A 12,759-nucleotide genomic window follows, 5' to 3' on the forward strand; every position below is an offset into this window, starting at 1 on the left:
AATCGTGAAAGAGTTTATTTTGACCAATTAGACTAGTCATTCTCCGCCCTGTAATTCCATGTATGTATTTCTCTAACGTGACCATCCATAAAAGACTACATATTACTATTTTACGCTAATGAAGTGCGTTTTAATGAGCGCAATTATATTATTTTGTAGTGACAAATGTTTATGCTTATGTTTTTAGATAGTTCTCGCAAACTATCGCTTACGTTTTTAAAAATCTAATTCTTGGTGGTTCTAATATGGCGATTTTCTTCAAAGATTAATTCTTAAAATTAACCTTTGTGAATAACATTAAGTGACACAGATTTATTTTGGATCGCCTACAATCCCTTTGCTTTTATTGCAAAATACAAATTTTGCTAATTTTAATGTGGATCAATTTTGTAAAAACGATAGAAAAAAAATATATATACTTAAAAAATGTGTACAAATTAACATATTACACCGGAAGGGTATTTAATTTGTACACATTTTGTAGAAGGGAAATCCAACCAGATAGGTTTGTGTTATAGATAAATATCTTAAGCTTTATATATAAGCATACATAATTAATTATGTTGTCATAATTTAATTTACAAATAATATTAAATACTTAGAAAATATTAATGCACAAACATTAAAATTGTGTTCTTAGAAGTTAATTAATGCTTTCAAGATTTTATCATAATGAAATTATTCGATATTTTTGACCAAAATAATACATTTTCAAGAAATACTTTGAATAATAAAGAGTGATGTTAATTAATAATAACATTATATGTTTATCATGATTGATATAGATTAAATTAAATATGTATGATATATTACAAAACATAAAAGTATAATAAATATGATAGTTTTTTTGTGTATTTTAGATAATAATTGCGTCATGCTTACAATTTCCAACATCATAATAAAATATTTATTTAAATCTATTCAACTTATATTAATATAGCTTTAAAATCAAACATAGACTTTAGCTTTAAAATCAATTATAATCAAACATAGAATTTTCTTGAAAAAATATGTAAAAAGAGATACTTTATAAATTTCTGTATAATTTATTGCTTCAAAAAAACAATTGTTCTTTTTTTCACTGTACGTGATAAGCAATTTTCTTGTTTACAGCACTTTTGCTAGTGATCCAACAAGATTATGCGTCTAAAGCAGAATAATTTATTACGTTTCCACACGCCGACGCCTAGAGCCGTTTTTCCAAGAAAAACTCTTACAAAAAACTTGTAAAAATAATCTGACAATACGTTTTACTCCGCCGGATATCGTCTCAGTGTACCATTTCATATGCTATCCCCGAGGAACAATCTCATTTTTAATGTATGCAAACGGGCTTTGTTTATAAACAAAACTTTCTACCGGTCGCCCGAAGCGTTTGCCAACAGAACACCCCCGTATACTATGCGAATACTCCCGAACGAATACGTGGCCGTTCAAAAAGTTCCTGTGCTCTAATTTTATAATTATTTATGAGCTTACTTGTAACTAACTACACGTTTATACCTATTTAAATATTTGCCTGTTTATTTATATGTTAGTTTGCTTATTGATTGCGGACGTCAGAGAATTTGTGCACCGACTCTAGAATCCTGATATTTATAAATGCAATGAATAGATTTTTAACTCAATAAAAGTTCTATATTTTAAAACTCGTGGGTGGAACTCACGATTGAAAAGCTTTAGAAAACGTCACATAAACAAAACTACTTGAATCAACCCTCGAAATAAATCGCTATTTTGACAATATGAACACGATATGAAAACCCCCAGAATTAGAAATCGTCTTAAACATTGAAAAACGTAAACAAATGACGTTACAACACTCTCCAGACAGCTTCCTTAAAACCATAAACATAAATCACTGTGTGCAAAATTTATATAACGGTTTGTCGCGTTAGAACAATATAATTGTCCCTATTTAATTTCTAAAACAACCGCCACGCCTACTGCCCCTTTTTCGTAATAGCGATGCCTGGCGAAGTTAAAACAAAATCAGGTATTGCATACACGAAATTCTATACATTTTTATTTCCATTCAGTCATATTTTTATTACAGACGTTATTAGAGGGCGAGTATCAACTATACAACAACGGTTATATAAATAAACCTGTCCACCATTAATCAAAGTTTCTCGCGGGAAACATTTGAAAAGATACGGTTTAAACACACATCCATTTCAGTAGCGCCGAAATAATGGACTGATAACCCACCACAACCACTTTACTTCAGACTACTGACTCGATGACTGGACCCGCATTCGACACCGACACCCGACACTAACACTATATTGGAATACACATATTAATTGCGCAATAAAAATATATACCAGGTAGTTTTTTAATATTTCAATAAATATTATATGTCATATAAGCAGTAGTAACGGAATATTAAATTGCCCTCCTTATTGCTTATTAGGTTCAAGAACTTTTCTAACAACCAATGTATGTCATTATTTCAAGTTTGGCCACGTCCTGAGGCGGATTATTGTTATCTAAAACATGGCAGACGTTATGAAGCAACGATTGCGATGTATGTGTGCGTTTCTTTTCGCTTTCGCCGAAAGTTCTTGCTTCCAAACTCCCCACTTGGGGGATTTGTTATCGGGACGCTGCAACGTCAACTTTGGCCAGATATCCGACAGACTTTCCGCCCGCTAAGTTTTCTTCGCGGTTTGACGCAGAATCTCGTCCCAGCTTAACCAAATCTTAGACAAAGGGTGTTTCATTTCGCGCTCCTTCGCGACACTTTTCGCGGGACGCTTTTAATGCACGCTACAGTGATTTCAACTGCTGATTTTCCTGAAAGCTCACAACATGTGCCAAGTTTCATCTAGTTTATGTAATAAAACATTAGACTTATTCAGCAAAATTTCAGCAAAACAACAATATAATTTTTTTTAAATACATATCTAAAACGTCAAGATAGAAGTATTTTACATCCATGAAACACACGTTCGCGCGTATGAATCAATCGCAGGTTGCGACTTAACTGGTGAATCACTCAACCAAAGCTTGAGCCTCTGTACTAAATCACTAACTTTAGTACTCAGAATAAATCGGAACAAACTTAATCACGGCCCTAATTTATATTATCGACAAGAATATAATTTCGTTTATTGAATAATCAAATAATGTTAAAGTAACCAAGTTTTTAACTAATGCCTGAAATACAAAAACTTATTGCCAAAAATTTACTAGATTGAGTTCACAACAGTATTAAAATTATTGTATTATTGTCAAAAATAGAAAAAAATATAAAGGATGAAAATATGTAAAATACAACAACCGTCTGTTTTTTAAACATTCGAATAAAGATACATGCAACAAAATCTTTTTGTTATACATTACGAAAATACAAGTCGTTAATTTAAAGCTCAAATGCGGCACTTTGTCGAGGGACATACTGGACATTAGTGCCGACTACAAATAATTGCTTTAAAAGAAAACAACTATAACGTTTATTGAACTGTATGTTTTAATGCATACTATTATCGCTTTGCAACTTGGGCAAGTTTCCTTTAATTTGGCCTCTACAGGTGGGTCCCTGTTCGGCCTGTGCCTAACGTCAGCGCTGGACAAATACTAAGATAAAATGTAATGAATTTTATGTAAGCGTTAATTGTCTGATAAAATTTAAAAAATAACCTTACATAGGTTTTAAAGAAATATGTTTATCTATATGTTGACAAAAATTTGATTTCCATTAGCAAATAATCTCACAACAAAAATCCACGTATACACGTAGTAAATATATGTAGCTTTGCATATTTTTTATAATAAATATATTTCCAAAATTAGGTCGACTGTTCTGAATTTATGATTCATTCTTTTTTATGTTACTAAAATATTAAAATATTATTACGAAGTAATTTTATATTTTTATTACTTTTTAGAATTTTTATATATTTTATGGCTCTTTGCAATTGTTGTTGGCAATAAAACTGCATTGTCGCGTACAAACTCGCATATTAAGTTTATAGTTTTTCTGACGACATTTTTATATTTGCGGACTTTAATGGGTTTTTTTATTATTCACAGAAATATTTAAATTGTAAATATTATATATTTTTAATGATTCTTACAAAAGTATATACATATACTATTTCCCACATCATGCTACAAAAACGTGGCATCGTTTCAAGTTGTCCCTTTTGTGATAGTAATGTGTGAAGTTAAGTCATTCAAACTCAATAAAAATAACCCCAACCTCGAAAAATATCTTGAGTATAATTTTATCATAAAAATACTTTCCAGTATAATTAAGGATGACGTAGGTTATGCTTATTTTAAAACCAAGAATGGCGTACAATCATACAGATTTATAATCTGATAAATTGAAATTTCACAATAGCTACGCAAACTTTTAAAAGCCATCGATTATCATAAAACTTATTAAACACATTAGTTTCGAAACTCTAAGGGTGTCACATCGAATAAAAAATTTGTTTAATGTATTTTTGGTAATTATCATGCAGTCACCTTGAAACTATCACAAATGGTTAAATTTGAAGGTAGAGCTAAACCCTAATGCGATTGATTCTAAATTTGTCTCATCTCTTAGTTGCTCAAGCCCACTCGAAGAATTATAATAAAAGAGCACTTAACCAGCAGAAATCATTGATCACCAATAGTATCACTCGACAACCACAAAGAAAACTCTCACCGAGTCAGCCAAAAATCCTTAGTTTAATACCATCTGATACTGACACCTGTCTTCTTTTATACACTATTTGGTAAATTACATATTTTGTATATTAAACTAATCAGCTCTTACGGCGTCTAACTGATTAAAAAGTTACACAACTCGGCCACCAATCATAAACCCTTCGTTTGGTCATAGCATATTTTTCAAAAGCCTTCTTTAAGATTTGCATCCCTCCGCTACGCTTTTATTTAACGAAAATTCTATGTTTCATCATTTTAAAAATAAATAAATTATCGTGCGTGGCAACATGCGTTGTCTGCATTTGGATATGAAACACAAACTACGCTTTAAATAAAACTGACAATTTATATGCTCATCATTACGACAGTCGTACCGACATAAAAAATAGATAAGTATATTAAAAAAATAATAGCACGTGAAATTAAATAAATAATAATAATTATACATGGTATGTAATAAAAATACCCGAGTGAAAAAGAAAAATTCCAACTGGAAAAGTATTTTAAAATGTTAACCTCCACATCATAAGTCAACCCTATTGATTATATGCAGAATATTATAATAAAATACATTATTCTTTTTTTTTAATTTGCTCCTCTTTTTTTACCCTTTTATTATTATTTATATTAAAATTCTACAAATATTTAATATATAATCTATATAAAAAAATATGGCGATCCCGAGACGACCGTCCGGGACGCATCATACGCAAAAGTGAAGTCCCGCTGAGCCTTGCACCCGAACTAAGCGGCGTCGTACAATGACGCCGCATTCCCGCAGCCGCAAGCAACGCGCGGAGTGGGGATACCTTAACGCACCCGACCGGGAATATAAGGCGGGGCCAAAAGTTCACATTTCATTCGACTCCGGACTTCCGACTCTGCAACACTCACTGGACTACAACTCGCCGCTCCGATCTCATCTTCGCTCGACTCTGAACTCTGATCTACACCTCGCCTCCTGTCTGAGCAACCATCTCCAGGACACGCGCTCGAGGGTTAACATCGACGACTGTCGAAGGATCACCGACAAAACGCGTCAAGAACTTTCTGGAAGATTTCACAAGGGCCACTTTGTACAGTTCGCTGTACAAACGTCCTACCACAAATCGTCAACCGGACCCGCCGATAACTACAAAATAGAAGCTTAAACACGACCGCTTCAAAAATATATATTGTTTTGCATTTAAATAATTTCAACAATTTGCTTGTTAAATATAAAAAATCCTCTCTCTTTTTGTAAAAGTACATGGCCATTTTATTTGGACTTTAGACCTTGCCATATTAAATGTCAAAGTGACAATGTTTACGTTTCAGTTCAGTCGTAAACACGACAAATACAGAGTAAGTCGTTGTTTTTGCATTAAATTATATACATAAATACATAATTCAATATGCAAACTATAAATTTTTATTATAAATTCTATTTTTTATTACATCATTTCTAATACTTTAATGTCATATGAACAAAGCTAGTAAAAAATATATATTTATAATTGAATTACACCTATATTTTTAGGTTATCTAAACTTTCTGATGATATACTACAACGTTTAATTACATTAAATGTACATTTAAGTTACCGAATGCCATTTATTATCATATAAAATGTAAAGATGTATATGTTTCAAAAAATATATATATTGATAATCTTAATAATTCAATCGCAATGCCTCGATAATGGATTGGCAAGAACACCACCTATGGGCTGGATGACGTGGGGTCGTTTTAGATGTAATACCGATTGTGATAATTATCCGAACGAATGTATAAGGTTAGATTTTATTTATATAGTATAAATATTTCACAATATTTTTTAATAAATTTACAATTTACAGTGAAGAATTAATAAAATCGATAGCCGACGAATTCATTTCTGGCGGCTATGCAGACGCCGGTTACGAATATGTAATTATAGACGACTGTTGGATGGAAAAAGAGAGAGATTATCTTGGAAAGTTAATGCCTGATTACAAACGCTTTCCAAGTGGCATCGAATGGCTCTCAGATTACGTAATTGATTGCCTAAAATGCTTATACCTTCCACATTCAATTATTAACATATTTATTATTTATAGATTCACGGTTTGAGTTTAAAGTTTGGAATGTATGAGAATTACGGCACTTCTACTTGTGAAAAATATCCAGGATCCAAGTACCATGTTGAGACTGACGTTCAAACTTTCGCAGAATGGAAAATCGATTATCTCAAATTAGACGGATGTTTCACGCTCTCTGAAGAATTAGACTATGGTATATCAAAATAATTTATGAATATATAAGAATGTGTATTATTTCTTGTTTCAATTTAGGATATCCTGAATTCAGTCGGCAATTGAACAAGACTGGTAGACCTATAGTGTTTTCTTGTAGCTGGCCTTATTATCAAGAACACGTTTTTAATTTAGAACCCAACTTTGATGATATTAAAAAGCATTGTAATCTATGGCGCAATTACCACGATATATCGAGTTCGTGGCAAAGTATCAAAAGTACGATGTATTATTTCGGTAAACATAGTGAGAGATTGGCGTCTTACGCAGGTCCAGGACATTGGAATGATCCTGATATGGTATTGCCAGCATTTTTTAATGGTCTATTAAAAATTTAATATATAATAATTTGTGTATTGCTTTATAGTTGATGATTGGTAATCCTGGATTGAATGTTGGGCAGAGTAAAATCCAAATGGCAATTTGGTCTATATTGGCTGCACCACTTATAATGTCAAATGATCTTGTTAATATTCCTAAGGAAATGAAACAAATTTTAACAAATAGAGATGTTATAGCTGTGGATCAAGATCCCCTCGGAATACCAGGAAAGATGTATAAAGTAATATTTTAATATTAAATGTACTACAAAAAATTCTATTTTACAGAGATTGACAAATGGATATGTTTAGATGCAATTTTAATTTTCTCTAAAAATTACTGTCCTTAAAAATATTTAATCTCAATCATCGAGTGCTCTTGTTTATTATACATGTGATCGAATTGTTTCTTTTTAAATTATCCATTCTAACAAACTGATTTTAGTTTGAAAACTCAGGATAAATTTTTGCCTTCTCTGTGAATTTCCTTCACGACAGCTCCAAAGTTTTGGTCTACCAATTGATTTTTCTACCATAAGTTCCATTTTTCAATAATTGCCTTGGCGTTTAGGAAGCTTTTTCTCAAGTCCGATTTTGGTGAAGATGGAGACATTTTCCCCTTATGAGAAACTGTAGAGCTCCTGGTTTGCTCTTATGTGATACTCGCTGCCCTTTTTTATAGTGCCATATATACTTCGAAACACTATTTTTAAGTGTTTATTTCTCCAAACCATGTCATAAAAAATATTTATGTACGACTAAAAAAATATTCCCCTTTCAAGTATCTACGCTTAACGCGGTTACCATACTAAATGGACACGGAAGTCATGTACTCTGCATTAAATATTTTTATTCATATTCACCAATGCTGTAATACCATGATCCCGTGATTAATGTGCAAAATACTCTGCTAATGCTGCTACAACTTATTCGGTGAATAAGAAGGTAGATGTATCAATTCAGATGTATGTGCTTGGAGCAGTATCCTGTTGGAATCGCCACATCTCACATTTCTATTATTTTCATTTCTTCACGAAATTGACGTAAAATATTAAATTAGTATCCTGTTATGGTTTGACCTTAGTAAGATAATCCACCCTCGATATTCTCTTCGTGTCGCAAAAAACAAATAATTACTTTGCCACTGAACACTACTATTCCTCTACCGTTGATTCATGTTGAAGTGATGAACCTATGTATCATCAGTAGTGACTATGATATGCCTATAGCTTCTACATTTCTTGAACCTTGACTGGCTTGATCTTCCATATCCATATTGGCTCTAGTTCCAGACATTCCACTGGTTTCCCTCCCAAATTTAAATACAGTTACCCACTGTTCGTTCATTGTGTAAGAGCAAATGTTAATGTCTTAATGAATTTGCTTTAGTGCTGAGCCTTTTTTATGCAGATATTTTATCACTACACTGGTTATTATCTATTTTTTTATTTTGTAGAAAGTCAGTGATAAAAGTCAGTAAAAATAATTGTATGGCTCTATGTCAACTGCGAAGTTTTCAATTTTCCCTAGTAGTATTTTTGATTTTATTTTGTAGATTGAATTAATATTTATTTCTTGACACTTTGCTGTCAACAAAAATCTTAATTTGGTTCTTCATGAAGACACGTTCAAAAGTGTACTAATTTATTTGTATCATATCATTGCAGGATACCGTTCCCAATCGGTTATAATTATAACCAATATAATTGTTGCTTTTTCTCAGTCCATATGATTCAAGACCATTGAAAGTAGGGTTCTCAATTATTCGAATATTGAATAAAAATGGATGAAGTATTTGAATATATACATTTTTCTCGGTTTTCACTGATATTAATTTATTTAACCTATCGAATTTTTGTTCAATAACAACTTACAATCTCTAATATAGAATTTTTGGATTAAATTCGATACACATATAAATCGGAGTCGTTTCATCGATATTTTGTGCGAAATTGCATGTAAATTAAATCACCAGAATAAGGATCAACTGCGATTGAATACACAAAGATCGGATTCGTATCGGTGTTTGTTTTGTGCACATTTTCATATAAATTGAATAACTAGAAATAAATTAACAGCGATCGAATCATTGAACTGATTGAAATAAAATCTTTGCATCTTGAAACAATAAATAACTTCACAAAAATTTGCGACGCACACCTATTTTTTAAATAAGCGTTAAACGACAATAAAGAATTGGCCTTTCCAACGTTTTGTTTCTTTCAACAAATGAATTCAGCCATAGTAAACACAGCCACAAACATTCTATTCACAAATGTTTTTCGAAGGCATTTTTTGTCTCATTGTCTTGCAAAACAAAAATAAAGACACAAAGGATCATGGATTTTAGAGCGGCACTAGTCACTCGGGTATATTGAGAAAAAACGACTACCTTTATCAATCGATTATTCCAACTATTCATCCTATTTTCAACTATACGAATATTTTAATAATTATCAAATATTCGTTTATACTATCTCAAATGAAATTTGAGAAAAATCTTCAAAAAACACGCTCAAGTATACCAATTGTTTCATTCTAAGGATAAATTACTGCGAGAGTTAATAAAAAAATGTTCATCACGAAAATATTTGTTCGAGGGGCACAAAATTTTTGAGGATAATTCTCAAAGGAGGACGTCTGGTTAGCATCACTGATTGCTTTTATTAGGGAAATGTTAAACAGTGCATGCTAGAAATTCCTTAATGACTAGCATTCGGCTCTTCTTGTGTACATTTAAGTCATCCATGATTTAATATAATTTATCAACTCCTATGCAATTTTAAAAAATCTATATATATGCAATATACTTAAATATTAAATTCCCTTTTCTCTAAAATTTAGCGAATTGTAATGATTTAGTCTATTCTGTTCTGAATCCAAACTGCTATTTCTTAATTTTTTGTCAATATAGTGTTGTACGTGGCTTGCTATAATATTGGATAGTATTTTATAGGTTGCTTCACTAAGGTTAAGCCTGTACGGCTAAATCAAAATCCTTTTTTCTGGACATTCTATATGAATTCACTACTAAGTTTTGATAACTGTTCCTATGGAATTGTGAAAAAATTGCAACTATGTATTAATATATAGCTTTATATAATAGTTATTTGACCTAACTTTTTTATGTTAAAATTATTCTTTATTTCCTCGAAAATATTATAAATGTATTCTATTCTGAAATTAATCAAGTAATTCCAAAAAACTGCATTATTACAGCATATTCAGATATTCCCAGCAAAATTACTTTTCTTTGAATTTTAACTCCATGTTCGTACATAAAGTGAAAGAAACCAGATGAATCAATTAAATTTATTTTCATTTTGTGTCTTGGTAATTTTGAAATTGAATAACATTCCTTGTGAAATTGTGTGTACTGTGCACCAGACTACAAAGCAAGTAATTATGAAAACTTAATCGATTTAATTAGTAATTTTTACATAAAACAAAAATACAAGGAAATGCCATTAGATAATTTGTTAACAAAAAATAACAGAAAAGTATTCTAGCGTTTCGAAACCTGTTATTCACGATTTACTTCTTTTTACCAAGTATTTGTGTGAGGAATGATTTTCATATAATATAATATTGCAACTAAGACAGAGTTCAGGATTATCAATATATTTATTAAATTTCCTACCCTGGAAACATTTAAACTTATCAATCAAAAGTTGAAATGTTTTTTTCATCCCAGGTAAAATTTTTAGTAGTCATATGAACAAACAGCAAACACAAAAAAATGTGAAGAATGTTCCGTATGATTGATGTTTGTGTGAGCAGTTGCCTTGTGAGCAATGATCACCGAACTTTTTTTTAAGAAGAATTATTTAAGAACCATATCCCACCACCCGAACTGTTCATCCATCGCGAAAATACCGCCCCCAAGCAAGTGCCGCCCGGGGTGATCCATTCCCGTTTCCCTCTCCTCCAGCCATGCCACTGCATAGGTAAAAATCACAACTGAGTTTTCTGCCCCACGCGATCGTTAATGAATTTATTATATATGATTGTTGTATTCAAATATTTTATTTTCGATTCTTACAGAGCCATTAATTTTATATCTAGCAATGTAAATAATCGTGCTCTGTTAAATTACCAACATTCAGAGAAATTTAAATAAGCATTTGATTTTAAAACATATTTAAAATAAAAAACAATGCTTACATAATTACTGAGCAGATAAAGACATTATTATAACAATATATCATTTGTAAGGATTTAGCTCTATCTATTTTTTGGTCTTCAAATGAACTACTTACAATAAATTCCATTCATATGCAAACAATGTGATTCATACAATGACTCACAGTTAATTTCCTATTCATCATATGCCTGAAAAAACTTCATTACGTTTTTAAACATTTGCATTATGTCGAATAGGTTAAACGAGTTCCGTAAATAAACCAATTCCCATTATACTCGTCATCAACACGCCAAAACATGTTGAAAGTAAAATAAACTTTGCTATAAACAAACAATTTTGTGTTTACTTTTAGAATATCTTTGGAGATCTCAAAATATGGACAAGACAACTAATACCTATCGTGAACGGATACCACTCGTACGCAATCGCTTTCGTCAACACGAACAGCGCTGTCCAGCAAAAAGTTTCCGTAAACATCACAGAATTCGGCATGACCAATCCTGATGGATATTGCATAATGGTAATTAACAAAATAATGTACGTACATTCTTTGTGAAATACTAAATAATTTGTATTTATCAATAGGACCTATTCGCTTCGGAAGAATTCCAAAATATTACTATGGAAAATGAACTCATTGTGACGGTTCAACCTTTAGGTATCATATTAATTTATATCGTTTTATTTATACATTAGAGATATTCAGAAAGTAGATACAAAAATAATTTTATTTTGGGTTTGATTTATAATATAATCTATCTATCTTTTATTTTCCTATGTTGTCATTTATGTATATGCATTTCGTATGCCTGGGAACAAGTTTCTTGATTCCAACATTATAAAGTTCTAACATCTGCCTAATTTTGTGCACCCGACATTAGCAGAGCCTATGATAGCCTAATCTCTCAGTTTTAAAAATAATTGAGTTCATCAGTGACAATGGAATAACTTCCAATTTTTCTTTATTTTAAATCACTTCTGACAGTTATGTAATTACATGACATCGTTGTCAAAAAGTAGTATCTCCCTTCGCAAAGATTATGAATTGCCGTGGCATTTTTTTACTACCTTGTATCTTTACTTTCCGAATATTCCTCATATAATTTTATTTATGTAAATAAATAAAAATTTCAGATGTCGTCTTCTACAAATTAAGGATATTAACGCAGTAATTAAAATATTAATGTATTATTGTGCATTTATTATTATTATAATTATAATATACAAATCAGCATCGCTTTTTTATTTATATATAACCAAATCAAGTGGATTTTTGGCAATAGGCGTGTTGCGAAATAGTAATTGGTAAACTTTCACACGACATGGTAACGATGAGAGAGAAAGTATAAAAAATATA

At 31.2% G+C, this 12,759-nt stretch overlaps 1 protein-coding gene across 2 annotated transcripts; it reads left to right on the plus strand.

The window, feature by feature from the left end:
* The first annotated feature begins 5,870 nt into the window (after positions 1-5,870).
* Positions 5,871-12,636, plus strand: LOC148228695 (alpha-N-acetylgalactosaminidase-like). 2 transcript variants are annotated; one of them, XM_088199804.1, is made up of 9 exons: positions 5,871-6,009; positions 6,185-6,439; positions 6,504-6,678; positions 6,744-6,918; positions 6,978-7,237; positions 7,306-7,500; positions 11,755-11,922; positions 11,988-12,060; positions 12,537-12,636. In XM_088199804.1, exons 2-9 carry the CDS (start codon positions 6,282-6,284, stop codon positions 12,572-12,574), a joined length of 1,242 nt encoding a protein of 413 aa, XP_088055930.1. In that variant the 5' UTR covers positions 5,871-6,009; positions 6,185-6,281; the 3' UTR covers positions 12,575-12,636. The 2 variants fall into 2 exon arrangements, 1 of the variants encoding a protein (XP_088055930.1); XR_015811621.1 differs by lacking the exon at positions 12,537-12,636 and having other exon boundaries at positions 7,306-7,493; positions 11,988-12,130.
* Positions 12,637-12,759: the final 123 nt, after the last annotated feature.

This window comes from Plectrocnemia conspersa, unplaced genomic scaffold (assembly GCF_051122295.1).
Source record: "Plectrocnemia conspersa isolate PC_06_02 unplaced genomic scaffold, ASM5112229v1 ptg000012l, whole genome shotgun sequence".
Lineage (NCBI taxonomy): Eukaryota > Metazoa > Arthropoda > Insecta > Trichoptera > Polycentropodidae > Plectrocnemia > Plectrocnemia conspersa.

Coding starts and splice junctions, on each gene's coding strand:
- LOC148228695 (XM_088199804.1), top strand. CDS start 6,282: ATGTATATGTTTCAAAAAATATATATATTGATAATCTTAATAATTCAA. Junction 6,440..6,503: donor TATCCGAACGAATGTATAAG/GTTAGATTTTAT, acceptor TACAATTTACAG/TGAAGAATTAATAAAATCGA. Junction 7,238..7,305: donor ATTGGAATGATCCTGATATG/GTATTGCCAGCA, acceptor ATTGCTTTATAG/TTGATGATTGGTAATCCTGG.